The sequence below is a fragment of the Thunnus maccoyii genome, chromosome 5 (genome assembly GCF_910596095.1).
Source record: "Thunnus maccoyii chromosome 5, fThuMac1.1, whole genome shotgun sequence".
Taxonomy (NCBI): domain Eukaryota; kingdom Metazoa; phylum Chordata; class Actinopteri; order Scombriformes; family Scombridae; genus Thunnus; species Thunnus maccoyii.
In genome coordinates, this window is record NC_056537.1 from 12734708 (window position 1) to 12755396 (window position 20689).

Here is a 20689-nt window from a genome sequence, read left to right on the forward strand (position 1 = left end):
TCTTAGATCCCGTGAACACATCCACATCTGCTGCCAAAGAACAACCTGAATGTTTTCAAGTGCAAGACAGAAAAAGAGTCCTCGTCATCTATTCTCTCGACCACCCTTTATACAAAATTGTTGTTCTCAAGCTTTGTGCCTTCCTGGCGACCACATGTGGTACTGAAGTGGTCCTGGATCTGCTGGACTCTACCAGACTGGGAATGCTTGGCAGTATTCAGTGGCTGGACTGGCACAGAGAGCAAATAGAAAGCTCTTCAGATAAAATACTAATCCTGTGCTCACGAGGAGTGCAAGCCAAATGGAGAGCCATGTGTGGCGATAAAAAGGTTTTTCTGAGAGAGGATGTCCGCTCACCAATAGGCGACATGCTCACTCCAGCTCTCAGCCTCATGGTTCCCCACTTTGTCCGATCTGCATCATTTAAAAAGTACATAGTGGCTTATTTTGATGATATTTGTTCCGAGGAGGATGTTCCTTCACCTTTCAACATTACAGTACGATATAAGCTAATGGAACAGTTTGAGGAGCTTTTTTTCAGAATCCTGGACACTGAAAAGCACGAACCAGGCAGAGTGAATCACATCGGCGGGCTTGCAGAAGATGAATATCATCACTGCCCCTCGGGTAGAGCCTTACGAGATGCTATAGAGGCTTTCCAGGCATACCAGCTGGAGCATCCACAGTGGTTTGAAGAGGAATTACTGGAAAACTCAGAGTTGGAGGTTGAGGAGACCTCAGCCGAGATCTACCAGGATGAAAAAACAACCATGAACCTCATTACATATTGTGAACCTGACTCAACTCAAGTTATCAGTCATGTAAAGACACAAGAAAGTGATTTTACTGTAGACAAAATACAACTTTACATGGCTGAACGGCTCCAAATGTCCACCTCACTTCAGTTCCACCCCCATATTGTTGAGGACATGCAGCCAGTTTTAGGGAAATATCAAGTACAATTTGATGACATCTGTGAACTGGACAAAAACATAGGATAGTAAACTGATATCGGAACATGAAATAAACAACAGAGAATTAGCTGTTACATGCTGAACGGATGAAGAAAACATGGAGGAACATTTATCACTTCTTTGCAAACTTTAAAAAAGGATATCTATGTGGACATTTCATGATACTGTATTTTGTTTGTATTCATATCTATTCTGTAATATTTGTGCATATAACATTAATGTTGAATATCCTTTGCTTTGACCAGGAGACAATTCCTGAATAGTTAACATCACAGAGATCTGTGGTTGATGCTTGTGGGCTGTGTAAACAGTGTTTGGGTCAAAGTTCAGCCTTCTGGGCAAAGTTTCTACCATTTTTGTTACACAGGAGAAGGTAAGCACTAAACTCTGCTTGTGGAGACACTTTTTTTTTTAGAATGAGCTGGCTGATTGTAGGGTTTAATATCTGAAAGTATGGATATTTTGAAGTAGAAGTCAGTATTTTCATAGGTACATGATCTCTCCTGTTGCATAGAAAAGTGTTGATATACTTTATAACTGCTTTAGATTGATGTCAGGTTTTTTAAGGGAGCTTAAGTGTAGACTTTGGTTTGTGTTTACATATGTGTTTGTAATCCTCTCAGTGTCACTGATGAGATTTTACATTTAAAGACAATGTTGAAATGGCAATGATGGCACAAAATGAGTTGTACAGTATTAATGAAAATGTCTGGCATTTGCTGTTTTGTCCCAACAAATAAGTTTCTGACTGCAGTAAATTTCAGCAAACAGTCTGTAATGAATAAATGCAGTGAAATAGGAGAAAAAAAAGATAGCAACACAGACCCCTGCTCGGGAATTCGGGTGTCAGTCTCAGAGAGCGGCCCCAGAGGGGGAGGGTGGTGGGAATTTGCAGTAAGTAAGTGGAGCATAGAAAATCATTACAATGGCTGAATTGGACTTGTGCCTTCCAGTGACAGAAAACACACTGCAGGGTTTGATGCAACTGAGGAGCCTATTTGATTTTTCCTTCAAGAAACTGAGGTAATGTTTGTTGTTTTAATTCTGACAAACACCTACTGTAGTTTTTCCTTAAAGATTGGTCTACGCAGAAATAAAGTTAGACACACACGTGTTTCCTACCAAATAACCAAGGCTGCAGGAACTAAACTGAAGAGCCAGATCTGGGCCTGTAGCCATTTTTAGTGTGTTCTTGTGAAAAGTGTGAAAAACAGGCTTTGACTGAATCATTGTGAAGTTCATTTTGTAATTTAATGTGAGACAATAATGGATGTTGTAAAGTAGACATACAGAGGTGGCTGCTTAATATTTCTTCAGCTTGTTTCTATTTTATTGCCCATCAGGGTGTAACAAGTAGAAAGACATGTCAAATTTTATTTTTCCCAGTCTGTCAATATTTTAAACTAGTCAAAATACATAACCTACACAACTGTAAAATAAAAAAAAAACTCTTAAAAATCACAGCTCATGTCTGCCTATTTATACTAATGACTACCAGTACTTGGCTGAGTAAAGTGTTGGGCAAGTTACTGAAAATTAGTAATTAGTCACAGTTACCAGTTTCTTCCCTCAAAAAGTAATTGAATTACTTTACCAGTTACTGCATATAAAAAGTAATTAGTCTCTAGGGAAAGTAACTCTGGATTGAACTCGAGTTACACTTTTGCGTTAAAAGTAATGCGTTAAAAGTAACGCAAAAGTGTAACTCAAGTTCAATCCACTTGGTAATTTTCCCCACAACCCTAAATCAGTTCAGTTCAATCCACTTTCACAAACATAAAAAGAAAGACAACTCAAAGTTCCGCTCCAGGTTTTACCGCAGATCCACAACTCAAACCAGGAATAGCAGCGGCAGTTCAATAACAGGTATTATATATAATATATTATAACTCCAGAGATAAGGGTTATGTTTTACCACGAGTTGGCTACAATGACGTGGACTTTACAAACACAGTAAGCTCAGGTGATGATGTGTTTGTGTTATGTGTGAGCAGTGGTGGAAAGTAACTAAGTACATTTACTCAAGTACAGTACTTAAGTACAATTTTCCACTTGATGCTACTGTATACTTCCACTCCAGAGGTTTATTTTCCAGCTTTAATTGCTTTACAGATTAAGATTTTTCACAAAATATTTTATATTTTAACATTCTATTATTTAAATGTTCTGCTCTTTTCTTTATTACTTTGTGTGGAAGGTGATATATAAATCAAGTGTATTATTATTATAAAAACCATATACTTGAATAATATGATTCAGTGCTGTTACTATTAAAGCCCCTGGAAAGGCAAATCCATGATTGGCTATTAATCATGTAATTTGGGATCTAATGTGCATATAGTAAACACCTAAAAAGTATGAGAACATAGCCTATGTAATTCTTTAGAAAGTTTCTCTCCCTTTCCTTGTTACTGGGTTGCAGTTAGGCGGGGCTAAGATAGGGAATTTATTACGTAATAAATATCCGCCCAATCATATTTAAGAGAAAGATGATTGACGTAGCTATCTGGCCAAGCTGACACTTACTCTCGTCTCTCCCAGAGAAAACAATGCAGTGCACTTTTCTTTGCTTTTAGCTAGAATGAGAATTCAAATTAGCCTGATATGGTTTGAAAGTTACTGTGTTAAGCTAACTAGCAGATTTGGGTACACCATCCAAATCTGTATTCATCACGGAGTGGATAAGTGGGTCAAAAGTGTAGCATAGCAATGCTAACGCTAACCGTTTCATGTAAGTGAAAGTATCTAAAATTGGTTCCACATTGATGAACATTAAAATGCTCTTATATGTATTTGTTAGTGATAAAGACAATCAATATACTGTAATAATATAACACTTTAAAAAGAAGCCAGTCTGCATAATAAGCACTTTTACTTTTGATACTTTAAATACATTTTGCTGATAATACTTCTGTACTTTTACTTAAGTAACATTTTGAATCCAGGACATTTAAATCTCAGTAATTGTAATTGTGTTATATAATTTGAAAAAGCAATTAGTTACATTACAAGTTACTGCCAAAAGTAGTGGAATTACTGCCTGAGTAGGAGGAACACTCGAGGGGAGACCTTAACCTTTGGCGGGTCAATTGAGCAAACATCAGCTGACACTGCTTTGTGTTTTCAGGCTTTCCCTCAAAAGCAGGTGAGAATGATGAAGAAGGCCTCTGCACTTATCTTAAGAAGAGGAATTTCAACATTTCAGAGCAAATTGTGCAACAATGGTGAGTGGAAAATAAGAGTTTAAAAGTATAGTGTACTTACAGTTCGTTATGATAATAATGATGATGATTTATGGCTGTTCACCATGACCTCTTCTCTCAGACAGCCTCTTCAGAGTTCATCCATCTGTATCACAGGCGTTGGCAGAAAACAGACCGGTGGTTGCGCTCGAGAGCACTATTATCACTCATGGCATGCCTTATCCACACAACCTGAGGTACTGTGAATGACCCTCAAGTGTCAACAAACTCTGATGCCAGCATTTAATATTTATTTTAATCACTGACAATGAGCCCCATTAATGTATTAACGCAGCACAGCAAAGGAGGTGGAGGCCATTGTGCGGGCTGAAGAAGCCACTCCCGCCACGGTTGGAGTGATTGATGGCAAAATCCACGTCGGTCTGTCCTCAGAGGAGCTTGACCATCTCGCCCGCTACAAGAACTCCATGAAGGTGTCCCGTCGTGATTTGCCCTACGTCATTAGCAAAGTAAGACAGCAACACATTCATGTTAAATATGACCTTTAAATCAATATTTGTCTAACATACATGAGGGCTCATCCACTGGCACGGTCTCATCTTATTACATGAATCTGTCATGTTATAGGTAATTGTATGCTGTCCTGTATATTATTTTCTCAGGGGTTATCTGGGGGAACGACTGTGTCAGCCACTATGATAGCAGCACACAGAGCTGGCATCTCTGTGTTTGTCACAGGGGGCATCGGAGGAGTGCACAGAGACGGAGAGAACAGTAAGATAACCAACACCCTGTAGGAAAATACTCACCTGACTTTTAGGCAGACTGATACCAAATTGCTCTTCTTAACATGCCTCAATAACAGACAAACTGACCAAACCCATAAGCAGAGATGGAGCCCACCTGAGTCACACATGTGATCCAAAGGAGGCCATTTAAAGGCTGAACGAGCTGGTGACAGACTGTTCACTCTGAGGAAGCGTAGGAACACCAAAACTGTCAGGATAGCATGTTAAGAAGAGTAAGTTAGTGTCTTGTTCACACATTATTTCAGTGAATGATTATTCCTCCAGGTCTGGATATCAGCGCAGATCTGACAGAGCTGGGCAGGACTCCCATTGCTGTGGTCTCTGCTGGGGTCAAGTCTATTCTCGACATCGGTCGCACCCTGGAGTTCCTTGTAAGAATACTGAGATTGTTTCTCAGAAAATCACTGTACAGCAGGAGATGTCATACTGCAATTCACGTTTGAATGTGTACTTCAGAGAGATGAATATATTTACGCCATCTTTAATTTATTATACCAGCTTGTTATGTGTGACTTAAATTAACATTCCTAGACCACTGGTTATTTCCTCTACTATTTAATTTTTGTCAGGAGACGCAGGGTGTTTGTGTCGCCACTTATGGAACGTCAAAGAATTTCCCAGCCTTCTTCTCTCCTCAAAGCGGATTCACTTCCCCATATCAAGTCTGCAACCCTGAAGAGGCTGCAAAACTTATCTGTAAATCGGCATTTTCACATCCTGCACATTGAATGTTTCCTTTAACACTTAATTTAAAAAAAAAGAAACCCAGCACATTCAACACAGACTTTTCTGCATGCTGTGTTTATATCTATTGTTTTTGTGTGGTTCAGCCAGCACTCTATCGCTTGGTCTCCAAAGTGGTGTCCTGTTAGCTGTGCCCATCCCGGAGGAGCATGCAGCAGCAGGCCAGCAGATAGAGCAAGCAATACAGACTGCAGTGACAGAGGCGAGGTGAAGAAAGTCTTTGTGGCAACACCCATTTTCTGACATTGTGATACTAACTTGTGGTCATGACTAAGGGAATGAAATCAATTGCTATCTCTCATGGAAAAGTCATTGCTGTCTGTTTTCTTTTAATTTACCCAGTGCTAAAGGCATCACAGGAAGAGATGTGACGCCTTTCATTCTTCAAAAAGTAAATGAGTTAACTGAAGGAAAGTCCCTTCAGGCCAGTATCCTTCTAAATCTGTATTTCTGATAAGTTACACAGAAAACATGATTGTATCAAATTCTCAGAAAAAAATAAACACAAAGCAATTAAAGACTGATGAAGTGGGCTGAAAATGTCACAACACTGTCCCCTGTTGATGACCTCTGACCTTCTGTACATTATAACTACACTGTCCTTGACCTGTTTGTTCCTAGACATTGCTCTCATTCGTAACAATGCTAAAGTCGGCAGTCAGATAGCCTGTGCGCTGTCAAAGGAGATGAATAAAAGAAAATTAAGAAGCACATCTGATCATCATGGAAAAAAATCAGAGTCAGATGTTGTGAGTATAAACACATAGAAAGAATCTCTTTCCAGTTGTGGAGAAGGTTAAGTCAAATATAGCTACAATACAGAACTTATGATGCTCCTCTGTTGCAGGTCGTCATAGGGGGAATAAATGTGGATTTTATTGCCAAAGGAAAAACACAAACACTTCTTGTAAGTTTAATTTACAGCATTCATTAATCTTCAATACAGGAGATTCCATTCAATCATATTATGTAGACTATAATGACTTCTGAGAACTCTTGTTGTCTCTTTCAGTTTGGACAGACCAACCCAGGAAGTGTCTGTCAGTCATTTGGCGGTGTAGGACGGAACATTGCTGGTGGGTTTTTATCTGATTATGTATGTACACGTTTTCATCAGCAGGTTAAATCTGTTCATGTTTTCCTTCAAGACTCTCTGAGTCGTCTAGGCTATAAACCTCTGTTCATCTCTGCCACTGGAGCTGATTCACACAGTGATGCAGTGTTAAACTACTGTAAACATATGGTATGTGGATATTAACAATAGTTTTCTATCACCAAACATGATTCAAATTGTATTTACTTAAATATGTAAATGTTATTTACTTTTTTTTCTTATTTCTGTAAGAACACAAGTGGTGTGGCGAGGCTACAAGATCAAAGCACAGCTACTTACTGCGCTGTCATCACCGAAAGTGGAGAACTGAGTCTTGGATTGGGTGATATGGACGTTCATCAGCAAATCACAGAGCACTATGTAGGTTGAAGGTATTCATTTTTAGCCAGGCTAGCCCAAGGTTTATGTTTCAATATCATATTGAAAACCATATTCACTATTTATCTCTACATTCACTAACATACAGTATCTCTCCAGTCTTGGCTGAATTTCAATGATTATGTTGATTTCTTTTAAAGCCCTCCATAGTTTGGCTCCGCTACATATTTCTCAACTTTTAACAACTTATTCTGTACCAAGCCCGTTAAGTCTGGCAACTAAATGTTAAAAGTTCCTGGATCCAGGCTGTAGACAAAGAGGGATCATACTTGTCAATCATACGTGTTTTAGCTCCAACACTGAGGAGCAAACTTCCCTTCAGCATCAGATCAGCTGACTCTGCGCCACATTTTAAAAAGGGTTTAAAAACCCACCTGCATGTTTTATTTTTTTTATGCTTTGTTTTCATTTCTACTTTGTTTCACCATTATCCTAAAATTCTTGTTTTTCATGATATGATTGTATTATATTTGCACATGTGACGCACCTTAACTCTGGTTTTGAAAGGTGCGATTTTATTTAGTTACTAACTTACTATTTCCATATCTTTGAATATCTTCTTATAGGTGTCACAGTTTGAGAAGCAGCTGTCATCAGCCACTCTTGTGTGTCTCGATGGAAACATCCCCGTCTCCACCATAGACTATGTTTGTTCTGTTGCCAAAAAGCACAACATTAATGGTAAGCATGAGTAGATGGTCACTAAATGACAATGAATGATCATGAACCGCAGCTTCCATAGATTTTGATTTAACAACATCAATGTGTGTCACAGTTTGGTATGAGCCAACGGATTCAGAAAAAGCCTGTAAGCCTTTCCTGTCAGACGCCTGGAAGTCGCTGTCCTACTCATCCCCAAACCTGGCAGAGTTGTGCACCATGAACAAAACACTGGGCATCCAAACACCTGAAGGTGAAAGTCTACTGAGAGAAGTTAGAAAGTATTTAATGGTACTGATTTATGTTCCCCGAACAAACACTCCCACTTGTTTCAGTTTCTCAGTATGTATGTTTCTCATGAAAAATGCAAATAGTGTGATACTAAGCTAAGGATGTGGTTTTGTCTTATGGGACTGACAGTGCTTCCGAGTTCCCTCGACGAGGTGCTGAGTGTTGCTGTGGCTCTCTCACGCCCCCTTCTGGAGCATCTCCACTGTCTGGTGGTGACCCTGGGGGCTCATGGAGTGTTGCTGTGCGGAGAACATGATACAGGCTCAGTCAACCTGCAGCCAAGAAAGCAGAAGAACGTAAGGGCTGCCTATATTCATACTGGAATGGTGATGATGATGACGATTGCTATGACAGTAACAGTGAATATGATGTTCATTGCATCCGTGTTTGCAGAAGAGGAAGCTTTGTGCTCTTCACTACCCAGCGCTGACTGTGACCGCAGAAGAGACAATGAATGTCTCAGGAGCAGGAGATAGGTGTTAAAAACTTACACGACCTACTTCTCCCTTCCTTCTTTTTCAAACTTCTGCTTTAGTTTGATCTACTTTCCATGACCTCTATTTTCTCTCTCTCTCTCTGACATTCTTAAAAAACACAAGACACTCATCCTCGCTCTGTCTGCAGTCTTGCAGGTGCCCTGATGGCGGGGATCCTCCAGGGGCAAAAGACAGACACCTGTGTCCAGATGGGGCTCCTGGCTGCACGGATGTCCCTGGCATCTCCGCACCCCATCGCCCCTGTGCTTACCTCAGACTCTGTGGATCCCAATAACGTCCAGACTCAGAACTGGCCCAAACCAAGCTTCATGTGGATTGATTAAAAATATTTTTTTAGCTGTGAAACATTATTAGAGAAATCTGTGAAGATTTGGTCTATTATGGATGGGTTTGTTTAATATATTTTTGCAGTATTCTTTTTCTTCTTTTTTTGTGAAACCTGTTTACATCATATGACTGAGAAAATGAATGAAAGAAGATATCAAACTTTTTAAAAATTTTTATATATTACACAACTGTTCTATAATCATGCAAAAATTGATAATCACTTTTACATTATACATTTCTGTAAATAAATCATGAAATATTATAACAATGTACTTTTTTAAATTTCTTATAATAGAATGTACTTAATAAAAGTACAGAGGTATTATCAAAAATGTACTTTAAGTGTGTATCAAAGGCAAAGGTGCTCATCATTCAGCGTGGCCCTTTTCAGAGTGTTATATTATCAATATTTGATTATTGATGCTTTAATGTGTAAGCAGCATTTTAATGCTGTAGGTGCTCAAGTGGAGTTAATTTTAACCACTTGTTATACTGTTGGGTACTGTAACAATGTGTCATAACGTTTCACATTTTTAATATGATGACTATGTTTTGTATGTAAAATCATAATCTGTGAAATAATTAATAACTTAATTGCTTTTAATAAATGTAATGGAGTAAAAAGTACAATATTTCCCCCTGAAATACACTGGAGTAGAAGTATTAAGCAAAAATACCTCAAAATATATACTTGAATAAAGCTCCTGAGTGTATGTACCTGCTTATTTTTTTGTAATTTTATTTTAAAGTCCATATTTTACAAATTTGAATAAATGGTTCCCTTGTTCAGAATCAAGTTTAAAAAACAAAATGTGCAATACATTTCACTCATTATGGTATATTTGAACAGGCTGTATATACTGTACCGTACTATATGTATATAAAGTAATATGTCTTTTTTTTACAATTTAATATTTATCTCATCACTCCTACACTTGCTTCACTTCTCTGTACTATCTGTGTCCCGTTTACAGTCCACAGAAACAGTTACACCTGTATATAGTCATTCCTTGTGTATATTTCTAAAGATAAGTGCATTGAGAGCCACTGTCCTCAGAGTCAAAACTGAACATGGAGAAGAAGCTTTCAGTTTTTATGCACCACATAATCTGGAACAAACTCCCGGAAAACTGCAGGTCTGCTGCAACTCTCAGTTCTTTTAAATCAAGGCTGAAGACTATGATGTTTGCTGCTGCCTTTTATTGATATCTTACACTGCACTGTAATTTTTCCTCTCGTATTTTATGTCTTGTTCTATTTTAGCTTATTTTTATTTTCTAATTAACTCTTTTTAATTGTATTTAAAATGTCTTTTTATATTGCCTTATGTTGTTTATACATTTTATCTTGATGCCTTTTATGTTTTATATGAAGCACTTTGAATTACCTTGCTATTAAAATGTGCTATACAAATGAACTTGCCTTGCCTTGCGTAGAATCACCGAAAACTTCATCTCCCAGAAAGCACCTGTCCTTTTGCGCAGACTCAGTGGCACTGAATACTTGCCCCGCTCCCTCCTCCCTACTTTAATGCTAGCTAAGATGGTGGTTTGAGCGTAAATTGTCTCCACAATACCAAGAAAAACAGAGGGGCAAAAACACCTTAATAGCCTTTTATTTACAACAGAACAACACATCTACGGTTATCTTAAGTGGCCGTTTGTAGAAATTTGGACATTTCAGACACATTGGCTCGCAGTCCCCGCCCAATTTGGTGTGACTCCCTTGGAGAGGAATCTAAGCTAAATACGGACAGGGTAAGTAACGTAAGCCGAGCTAGCTTCCAGTCCCCCGCAACAAATAAAGGACATTTGTGTTTATTACGGCTTTATAGACGGGCAGTAGAGTATTCTCGAGTTTATTAGCTCACTGTCTCGACCATCTTAATGTCGTGAGAGCAGTGTCAGTTGGTTTTTTAGTGCCAACAACTTGCGTTAGCTTGTGTAGGCCGCGTCGTAAGCTACGTACATGTTGATGGTAATGTAGCATGTAGCATCAAAAAGCAAGCTGTCAGTAAATATGTAGGAGGAAAAAACGTAACGTTTTGTCACACAAGCGCTTAACGTCTATGTTATATTAATATTCAGCTACGAGTGTTTTGTTTTTTGCTTTTTATGACACAGTTGCTCCTGGATACTCGCTTCTTTTCTAACGTTACACCGGCTTCTTTTAGCCAATTGGCGGCTACTGTTAGCTTAGCCTAACGTTGGTCAAATAACATCTGTCATAATGTAGGATCCAGAAGACCGGAGTAGCTGAGGTTACCAACCTGGCTAACTAGGTATTCAGGCTTCCTACACGACTCTTAAAGATAAACCTGTGATACTCGTGTGCGCGTTAAATTATGAGCAAAATTGCAGCCAAGTGTTTGAAATTCTGTTATCGTTTAATGCACCTTTCGCACTTTCGGCTTTTTATCAACCTGGACTTGTCATTGAGCTCGCCTCCTGGCAGCAGTGTTGTCAGACTGGAATATAACTGCAAACAACAGGCGTTTCGTGTGTGTATATAAACGCAGTTTGTAGTGTTTGCTGCCATCATGACGCTGTGTCAAGTGCTGTCAAGCCCTTAGAAAGATGCCACAACATCTGCATTATCATTTTCATCACGTTTACTTCTGTTTTTGGCTTGTTTTCTATGGTGTTAAGTTGTCTTTTTATGCAACACGTATTGCTAATAACCAGTACAGTCTAATTCAAAGCCCTGTAATGGATCAAAAGCTTCATGGAGATTGTAATGTTGAGTTTTTCTTGAAGCTGTTTTTGAGACGTGTTGATTTAACCCTGTAGTCGTTTCTGTAGGATGTAGTTTGTGACCCATCACGATTTCCCAGAGCCCAAGGTAACATCTTGAAATGACTTTTGTTGTCAATACAGCAGTCTGAAATTGAATAATATACAATTGAACAATTTACTATCAATTTACTACTACAATTTACTATCCTAGAGGACATAGAAAACCAGCAAATATTCACTTTTAAGAAAGTCAGAGCTAGTAAATGTTTGGCTCTTTTGCATTAAAAACAACTCACAGGATGCCTCAGTTATCAGAATAGTCGCTGGTTAATTAGTCATTCAACTAATTGAGTCAGCTCCAAATTATATTAGACTGAGAGATGTATCCAATATGCAGCACACACTTATTGATACAAATGGGTTGGACATAATATTAGCAACTCCTGCCGGTACAACGTAACACAATATCACCAGCAGCACAAACTGCAGCTTCCAAAATGACCATAAAGTTGAATCAACAACTCTCTAAAACAATTTCACACATCACATGAAGGTAGTTGTATTAGACATTGTTAGTTTTCGCCAGATATGCTTGATAAACTGGCAAGTTCTTCCTCTGCTGATTCACAGGTCAGATGTATGAAAGATGGTAATATAAATGTGTTTCGGGGTGCTCAGTCTGATATTGTGACCTTGGTGGTCATATATTCAGTTATACCATCCCGCTATTAAGCATGTGTGGGGAAAAAAGTTCAATTGACATTATTTTCAATCATATTACAATGGGGCTCTCATACTGAGCTTCTATATGTTCTCGTAGCCCTGTGCTCTGTGACCAGCTTCAATACTCACCCTCGCTGCGCCATAGGATGTCCCACAGCCCTGAAATGAAGGACGACCCCATGGAGTGCCCCTTGTGCATGGAGCCGCTGGAGATTGACGACGTCAACTTCTTTCCCTGCACCTGCGGCTACCAGATCTGCCGCTTCTGTTGGCATCGCATCCGCACAGACGAGAATGGCCTCTGCCCCGCCTGCAGAAAGGTGAGGAAAAGATGATGAACTTGATACCAGAGAAACTCATCAGAACTAGAAGTTGATGGGGGGGTTTTTTTTCTGTCGTGACAGCAGGGGGGATGTGTATAGAAAAGTAGAGGTGATGATGTTGAGAGACCACATGCTAATACAGGCGGGAAATAAATAGTTTAATCCCCTTTATAAAGTAGCTGGTCAATTCAAACATCAGCCTCAGCAGTTTTGCTAGTGATGCCTGTTGAAATACCTTTTTGACAACAGTGGCCTCACATACCCACTTTTCTAGAAAAAGTCACATGATGTGGACTAGTAAAATATTTTTTAAATGATTGATATCTCAGTTTAAAAACTAAATTCTTGATGTTTATCCTCTGCGTAGCCGTACCCAGAGGACCCTGCTGTGTACAAGCCTCTGTCACAGGAGGAGATCCAAAGGATAAAGAATGAAAAGAAGCAAAAACAGAATGAGAAAAAGCAGAAGGTGACAGAAAACCGCAAGCATCTGGCAAGTGTCAGAGTGGTCCAGCGAAACCTGGTGTTTGTGGTGGGGCTCTCACAGCGACTCGCCGACCCGGAGGTCAGTATCGCCACTAACAAGCTCGGTGACTTGTGCTAATTCTGACATTAACGTTATAGAACAGATATTTTAGTTTAATTTGAATGAGGCAGTTGTTGTGTCAGACCGAAGGCATTAGCTGCTTGATTTATCCACAGATACAGTGAAGATCATAAATACTTTGATATGAAACAGTTTGAATGCATCTTTAAAGATCTCTCAGTGCAACATCCAACTGAAACCTCAAGTGCAAAGCTTGTGTTGAAAATGGGAAGAAAGAGCTTGTAGATTACCCAAAACTTTGTGATGAGTGTTTTCTTTTTGCATTGTGCCCACAGGTCCTAAAACGACCAGAGTATTTTGGGAGGTTTGGGAAAATCCATAAAGTGGTCATCAACAATAGCACATCTTATGCAGGTTCACAGGTGAGATGTAACAAGATTCTGTTTCCAGTTTCAACAGATGCTAAGATTTTCTTGCTCTGTTCGTTATTTAATTACTTATTATTATTATTAATATTATCAGTATTTATATTTTTAAGTACTGTATTTAATTCTTTATAGATTACATTGTTAAGTGATTAAACATGTCATCGATCAATAATGGAAATGATGGTACATTACAGCTGTTGACGGATATAAACAGCTTTAAACAACTACAGCAAATCTGTTTGACTTTCATGTTTACTTTAATTTTCTGGTTTTTCAGGGGCCTAGTGCCAGCGCTTACGTCACTTACATCCGCTCTGAAGACGCTCTAAGAGCAATACAATGTGTGAACAATGTGGTTGTTGATGGCAGAACACTCAAGGTTAGAAGTTCACCACAATGACTCAGATCAGTAGTTTTATGAATATTTTAAGTACTGATTTTGTAAGTAGCTATGAGAAGTTTTATTTTCATAAAAGCCATGTGATAACTTTACTCTGGTCTGTTTGTAAGACACAGACATCCTTATAATATATAATATAAATTGGCAACATGAAGTCATAGAGTTAAAGGAAGAGAGAGGAAATCTTTGAATTTTATTTACATATTTTCTTGCATCATTTTCTCAGAGCTTCTGTTTCTGTTTTTCTTCTTACAGGCTTCTTTAGGCACAACAAAGTACTGCAGTTACTTCCTCAAAAGTATGCAGTGTCCTAAACCTGATTGTATGTATCTACATGAGCTGGGGGATGAAGCAGCTAGCTTTACTAAAGAGGAAATGCAGGTAAAATTAAATTAATCAGACTTCATGCTGTGAGTAGTAATAATATTTGAAAAGGCTAAAAGTTGACTCATCTTGTGTCTTTTGTTCTTAGGCGGGAAAACATCAAGAGTATGAGCAGAAACTCCTCCAAGACCTCTATAAAATTAACCCTAGCTTTCTACAACCTCCAGCATGTGGGACAGAGAAGTCAAAGAGTAAATCCAACTCCACACAGAGGTAAGTTTTTTATTTATTCTTCTTCTTCCTCTTTGTACTTCCAGGGTGTAATGCTCAATGCTTAATGCTCGATGCTTCTCCTGTTTTGTAACAGAACCAACAATAGCAATGGTAAAGATGGGTGGCCGACGCTGTCAGGGCATAACAAACTGGCCAATGGGCTTTCAGAGGACCGCAAGTCCCCTCCGCTGCTAGACTATCTAGACCAAGAAGTTATTACTTCAGATGGGCTAGATACAGAGCTGGGTCCCGGCCAGCGTACTGCCCTGTCCCCATTCTCCACTAACTGTGATATTAACAGGTAATACAGACCGCACACACCCGGGGAAAACATATCCTCAAAGATAATAATGTTATTTATTTTTCAGTAAGCAGTTTTTTGTTAATATACATCTAAATTTTCTATCTGCAGTCCCAGTGACAAACCTCCAGAGTCGATCAGTATGGTAAATGGAGAGACTTTACAACAGGTAAAATGACTTCAATTGTTTCGTTATGGCAGTTAAATCTCGATGAGAATGAGTCAGATCTGAGCAAACGTATGTTGCTTTCTCCCGTCTCTCCAGATACCCACCAGTGACTCCCCCTCCCCTCCCCCGGGTCTAACCAAGCCCAGCCTGGTAGTGCCCATCAGCGTGTCAGACCTCACGGCCCGTTCGCCCTTTGAGGGTGCGGCAGCTGAGTCCCAGTCGCTCTTTTCAGACAACAGTAACTTCAGACATCCTAACCCTCTCCCCGCTGGCCTGCCCCCCTTCCCCAGCTCTCCCCGGGGCAGCTCTGACTGGCCCATGACCCCTGAACCACAGAGCCTCTTCACATCAGGTAAGTGAAACATTTTTTATGTCCTGAATGCTTATTTTGCTTTGTAAAATGTGCTCCTACTTAATCAAAGCACTGCTTCAAAATTATTCTTTATTTAAAGGTTCAGGGTGTAACATTTAGTGGCATCTAGCAGAACCGACTTGGCAGAAATGGAACATAATATTCATAAGTGCATTTTAATTAGTGTATAATCAGCTGAAAATAAGAATTGTTGTTTCGTTACCTTAGAATGAGCCCTTTATATCTATGCAGGGAGCAGGTCCTCTTCCACAGGGCCCGCCATGTTGCAACGCCATGTTTCTACAATAGCCCAGAACGGACAAACCAAACACTGGCTCTAGAGAGGACCTTTCACATTTTTCATTAGTTTCACGGCCACCGTAGATTCTCCTACACACCTTTGGAAGGGGAGGGGTATTCAGTTGGTTGCAATCTGCAACTTCACCACTAGATGCCACTAAATCCTATTAATTTTCAAACTACAGGTAGACAGGTAGCAGCTGCGTTATTCTGACTATGAAGGATTATCTGTTATTCACTGTGGCAGTTGTAGATCTTAATATTTATTATAATGGTGATGTCACTTGTATTTTCATTGTACATTGCTTAAAATGTAAATGTAACTAAGAGGTCTTTATTAATTTTAATATCCAAAAAACAACAAATAAGGAAACAAACTTGGGACACATTGCTGATCAGACATATTTATACACAAATGAGCACAATTAGTGTGCATAATCATATCTCTTGCATATCAGTAGTGTTCACAGATAAGCATTAGTCTTTAATAAGCAATAGATTTTAATAGATCCCTCTGCATGACTGTATTTATCTTTTAAATGACAATAATACTGGAAATAATATTTGAGTGTTTAATTTAATCAACTAGTCGAAGAAATCCTCTGGCTGTTAGTCGATTCATCTTTTTTTAATCTCACATGGCAGACAGCTGAGGTAACTTCTCTTTCCTCTCCTCACAGACACGATACCAGTGTCTTCCTCTACAGACTGGCAGGCCGCCTTTGGCTTCGGCTCGTCCAGCAAACAGCAGGACGACGACCTGGGCTTCGATCCTTTCGACGTCACTCGCAAGGCCTTGGCCGATCTGATAGAGAAGGAGCTGTCGGTGCAGGATCAGCCCTTGTCCCCAGGGCTTCTCCCACATGGGAGCAATCATGGTCCCAGCCTGCTGCCCCCCAACCCCAGCGCCTCTCACCACTTCCCTAGCGGCCTGCCACGCCTTCCCCAGCTCCACCACAGAGCCGTCTACAGCTCCTTCAGTTTCCCCGGCAGTCAGAACAGCCAGGCCAGTCAGCAGCAGCCAGCCGCCAGACACCCCTGGATGGGCGTCCCCACACGAAATAACCTCACACACTTGAACCACTCAGCCAGTGCTGCCTCACACAGTAATTTACTGGACCTGAATCTGCCCCCTCAGCACAACACAGGGCTGGGAGGGATCCCCATCTCAGGTACCAGACACCTGGGTCACTGTGGCATCAATACATGTTAAAACAGAGATCAGATGTGTTACATAATGATCTTATTGAATGTCACAATATGTGCTCTCTGCCTTGTAGCGTTGTAATGCTTGTTTTGATTAGCTTTTATTGACCTTACAGGAGAAACATAAACACTGATAGATGCAGTTCTTCATCTCACCACTAGTCTGTACAACAGACCTGAGTCACTGACAGATCCGTTTCCTTCTCCTCTCCTGCAGAAAACAGTGGCTCTATAGACGGCTTAAATGTGAAAGAGTGGCAGGACGGCCTCAGAGCTCTCTTGCCCAACATCAATATCAACTTCGGGGGCCTCCCAAACTCCTCTTCCTCTTCATCCTCCTCATCCTCCAACAGTGTTAACCACATCGGTGGGCCGGCAGGGCCTGCAGGCATCTCACACAGCCTGAGCTGGGACGGCACAGCCAGTTGGATGGACCCTGCTATCATCACAGGTAGTCTGTCAGAGCCCATCTTTAACTGAAATACCATCAGTTGATTAATTAATTGATGGACATGGAAAAAAAAAATGAACCCCAACTAAAATGTTGATTATTGTTTTATTGTCATTTATCAAGCAAAAAAGCGAAATTTATGGTTCCAGCTTCTGTTTTATGGAATTGTAAACTGAATTTTAGCAGCAGATAACTTCATTATCATTATTTTTTTCTTAATTAATCTCTTAGTTTATAAAAAGGTCAGAAAATTGTGAAAAATTTCCTTCACAGTTTCATAAAGCCCAAGATGACGTCTTCAGTTTGCTTTTTTGTCTTAACTAATAGTCCAAAACCCAAAAATATTCAGTTTATTATAATGTAAAACAAAGAAAAACCTGGAATCATCAAGTGTTTGACATTTTTGCTTGAAAAATGACTTTAAAAATGAACAGATTACTGAAGTAGTTGTAAATTGATTTTCTTTTGATCAACTAATCAACTGACTGTTTCAGATCTAAATTAATAATCTTCGGGGTTTTGGACTGTTGGTCGGACATAACAGCTCATTAGACTCTGATTGTGATGTGTGTTTTTCACTATTTTCAGATATTTTTATAAACCGAGTGATTAAAAACAAAATAATTAACAGATAAATCTGTAATGAGAATAATCATCAGTTGCAGCCATGTTTACATGACAAACTGCTTATCTATTCACTCTTAATGATACTGGAAAGCTGTTATGTGGTGTGTTTACCAGTTGTGGACAAAATACCAAAAATAGTATGTTCCATTTTCCACGATTTGATGGATTCATGGTTCAGACATTCATGTCCCCCTCAGGAGGAGTTATAATTACTTTGGTGATCTCTCAACTTTTCCCCAACTCAGAATCTGTCTAAAGATTCAAGTTTATGACCAAATAACCGCAAAACTAATAACATTCCCATCAGCTTTAACTGTACTTTGTGTTCAGTGCTAATGAGCAAACGTCTGCATGCTAACACCCTAAACTCAGATGTTGATGATTGTAAATATTATACAGGTACCTGCATCAGCATTGTCATCGTGAGCATGTTAGCATGCTGATGTTAGCATTTAGCTCGACGCACAGCTGTGTTTAGCATGACTGCAGACTCTTAAGTCTTGCTGATGCTCTTCCTCTTGCTGCATTACATATTTTTGCAGTTTTTGCAGCTGATGCACCTGCAATTCAAACAACAGCTAAAGTCAGCTTTATGAATCATATCAAGTTAAATACAGATTAACAGCTTTAATAGAGCTCTAACAATCATTTTGTTCTAAATGATTGAACACAAAACGACTTCAACAACAAGACCAGATAGTTCTTGGCTGACAGCCTCAATATAAACTGAACAGTATTTGTATTTACTGCATTGTTGTTGTGTTTCAAAGTGTTTATGTCTCCCCGTCTGTATTTTGTCATCACTCATGTATTCTGTGACCTTTCTTTGCCACCCTGCTCCCCTCAGGCATCCCCGCCTCGGCAGGCAGCAGTTTAGACTGTCTCCAGGACGACAACCCACCACACTGGCTCAAGTCCCTGCAGGCGCTCACAGAGATGGACGGTCCGGCTAGCTCAGTGGTGCCCACTCCCCAGCCCCTCCACAGCGGCCTCCTCGACGCCCACCTCCCCCTCCACCACAGAGCCGCCGGCGGCTGGGCTCCCTACCTGCCCCCTGCCACAGCCAACCCCGCCAGCCAGTTCCACTCCCCTCCCCCAGGCTTCCAGACCGCCTTCAGACCCCCGGGACAGCCCGCCACAGAGCTGCTACAGAGTGCCGCTGTGGACCGCCACTGAATACAGACTACAGCAGACACCCATCCATTCCCCCACTACCACTTTATACCCACTCATCCTATACCCTGCTCCCCTCCCCCGACGCAATACACACCAATCTGCAGAGTATGAAAATTATTAACAAAGTAACAAACATGCTTTCTTCTTTTTCTCTTCCTCCTTCCTTTTTGTCTACTCCGAAGGCCAATTTGTTTTTGTTTTTGTTTGTGGCACACAAGTTATCAGTACCCTTTGTCTGCTACCATCACCACTCCTTAGACCTAGTTCTGGGCGTATCATGGAGATGTTTGGAGATTCATCGTGTAGCTTACTGTTAACGGAGAGCACAAGAAACAGTATAGCGTCGAGCGCCCAGTGGCGACACAAGAGTTAACTCCACAAACTGGCAAAAGAAACAAATTAGCTGAAGTGAGGTCTTTTTATTTTAAAGTAACTAATGATTAAGCATGAACAACAATTGTGTTTTTGAAAGTTGAAGTCACGATTAGTTTTCGAGGAATGAAGCAAGCTGTGAATCTGCTCTTGAAGCTTTGCCCCAAAGACACTCATCCTCCCCACTTTAACAGGAGACTGTGAAACGGTTAACCCTTACGGCTAAGTCCCCGATTGTTGTGAATAAGGCGATGAGGTGAGAGATAGAGAAAGGGGTTGGCACTTGGCTTTTTTTTTTTTTTCTTTTTTTTGAGAGTGGTTTTTAAAAAGAAAAATAGAAAAAAAGAAGCTAAAGTTTGGTGAGAGTGAATGCAGATGACACAGGGGAGTTGAGGACAAAGGCTATGCATGGGCTCCCTGTTAGCTAGGGACACAAATGGTAGGGACACAAATGGCCTGCTTGAGAGGCCACTTGGCCCACATTCCCTTTAGTGGAGGGCTCCCACTGGCCCCGTCCCGCTGGAAGGAAAATTTTGCTGAACCTCTGTATCAGAGGGTAGAGCACTGCCTAACGGGGAGCCAGGGCTTTGGGAGATCGTGGCACACATCCTGAGCACTAGGGTTAGACTCTTACTCACAGTGCCACTGTGTGGTACCTACAGTAGCTAGCCCTAACATGGACAGCCACAAAGTTGATAGAACAATGACTTAGCTGGATGAGGATTTGTCAAAAATAATAATGAGGGTGGCAACAGGGTTAACAAGTCCCTTGTTGGACCCACGAGGGCTTAAACGAGGCCTTAAAATGGACAGATGAGAGAAAGGAGCTCGAGTGATTTGAAGGGGAATTTAGCGTCAGTGATTGCTGAAAAATTTGCAATAGTGTATGTGACTTCAGCAACTTGTATGTGAGTGCGTGTCACAAAGGAAGGTGCTGCAAGACAATACTAAGTACTGTAGTAGTGATTTAAGGAGCTCTCAGCCT

At 40.3% G+C, this 20689-nt stretch overlaps 3 protein-coding genes across 12 annotated transcripts in view; all 3 read left to right on the forward strand.

Moving 5' to 3' along the window:
* LOC121896924 (interleukin-17 receptor A) overlaps nucleotides 1-3483 on the forward strand; it is a 28596-nt gene extending 25113 nt beyond the window's left edge. For all 6 annotated transcript variants that reach the window (XM_042411017.1, XM_042411020.1, XM_042411018.1 and 3 more), the window contains one exon: nucleotides 7-3483. In XM_042411017.1, coding sequence (XP_042266951.1) covers nucleotides 7-1001 — 995 coding nt within the window. In that variant the 3' untranslated portion in view covers nucleotides 1002-3483. The remainder of the gene's footprint in view (nucleotides 1-6) is intronic.
* Nucleotides 3484-3539: 56 nt separating this feature from the next.
* zgc:136858 (uncharacterized protein LOC678543 homolog) lies at nucleotides 3540-9194 on the forward strand. 4 transcript variants are annotated; one of them, XM_042412303.1, is made up of 19 exons: nucleotides 3540-3705; nucleotides 4102-4198; nucleotides 4299-4413; nucleotides 4512-4686; nucleotides 4840-4951; nucleotides 5251-5357; nucleotides 5556-5682; nucleotides 5817-5937; nucleotides 6073-6158; nucleotides 6352-6479; nucleotides 6578-6637; nucleotides 6743-6806; nucleotides 6879-6973; nucleotides 7076-7204; nucleotides 7789-7903; nucleotides 7998-8135; nucleotides 8303-8469; nucleotides 8567-8649; nucleotides 8798-9194. In XM_042412303.1, the coding sequence occupies exons 2-19, from the start codon at nucleotides 4126-4128 to the stop codon at nucleotides 8991-8993; spliced, it is 2091 nt and encodes a 696-aa protein (XP_042268237.1). In that variant the 5' UTR covers nucleotides 3540-3705; nucleotides 4102-4125; the 3' UTR covers nucleotides 8994-9194. The 4 variants fall into 4 exon arrangements, with proteins under 4 accessions (XP_042268237.1, XP_042268236.1, XP_042268240.1 ...); XM_042412302.1 differs by having other exon boundaries at nucleotides 4303-4413; XM_042412305.1 differs by lacking the exon at nucleotides 3540-3705 and having other exon boundaries at nucleotides 3929-4198.
* A 1303-nt stretch (nucleotides 9195-10497) lies between these two features.
* On the forward strand, nucleotides 10498-19661 carry cnot4a (CCR4-NOT transcription complex, subunit 4a). Of its 2 annotated transcripts, none has more exons than XM_042412489.1 (13): nucleotides 10498-10754; nucleotides 12553-12775; nucleotides 13146-13343; nucleotides 13661-13747; nucleotides 14031-14132; nucleotides 14409-14534; nucleotides 14626-14750; nucleotides 14845-15051; nucleotides 15163-15220; nucleotides 15317-15572; nucleotides 16553-17044; nucleotides 17296-17529; nucleotides 19004-19661. In XM_042412489.1, the coding sequence occupies exons 2-13, from the start codon at nucleotides 12602-12604 to the stop codon at nucleotides 19330-19332; spliced, it is 2388 nt and encodes a 795-aa protein (XP_042268423.1). In that variant the 5' UTR covers nucleotides 10498-10754; nucleotides 12553-12601; the 3' UTR covers nucleotides 19333-19661. The 2 variants fall into 2 exon arrangements, with proteins under 2 accessions (XP_042268423.1, XP_042268425.1); XM_042412491.1 differs by having other exon boundaries at nucleotides 12601-12775.
* The last annotated feature ends 1028 nt before the right edge of the window (nucleotides 19662-20689 follow it).

Bases quoted from the DNA above. Each gene is read 5' to 3' on its own strand.
- cnot4a (XM_042412489.1), top strand. From the start codon at position 12,602: ATGTCCCACAGCCCTGAAATGAAGGACGACCCCATGGAGTGCCCCTTG. The intron at 15,052-15,162 runs GTAATACAGACC...TTCTATCTGCAG, and splicing joins ACTAACTGTGATATTAACAG to TCCCAGTGACAAACCTCCAG. The intron at 17,045-17,295 runs GTACCAGACACC...CCTCTCCTGCAG, and splicing joins GGGAGGGATCCCCATCTCAG to AAAACAGTGGCTCTATAGAC.
- zgc:136858 (XM_042412302.1), top strand. From the start codon at position 3,684: ATGCTAACGCTAACCGTTTCAT. The intron at 4,687-4,839 runs GTAAGACAGCAA...TTATTTTCTCAG, and splicing joins TGCCCTACGTCATTAGCAAA to GGGTTATCTGGGGGAACGAC. The intron at 5,683-5,816 runs GTAAATCGGCAT...TGTGTGGTTCAG, and splicing joins AGAGGCTGCAAAACTTATCT to CCAGCACTCTATCGCTTGGT.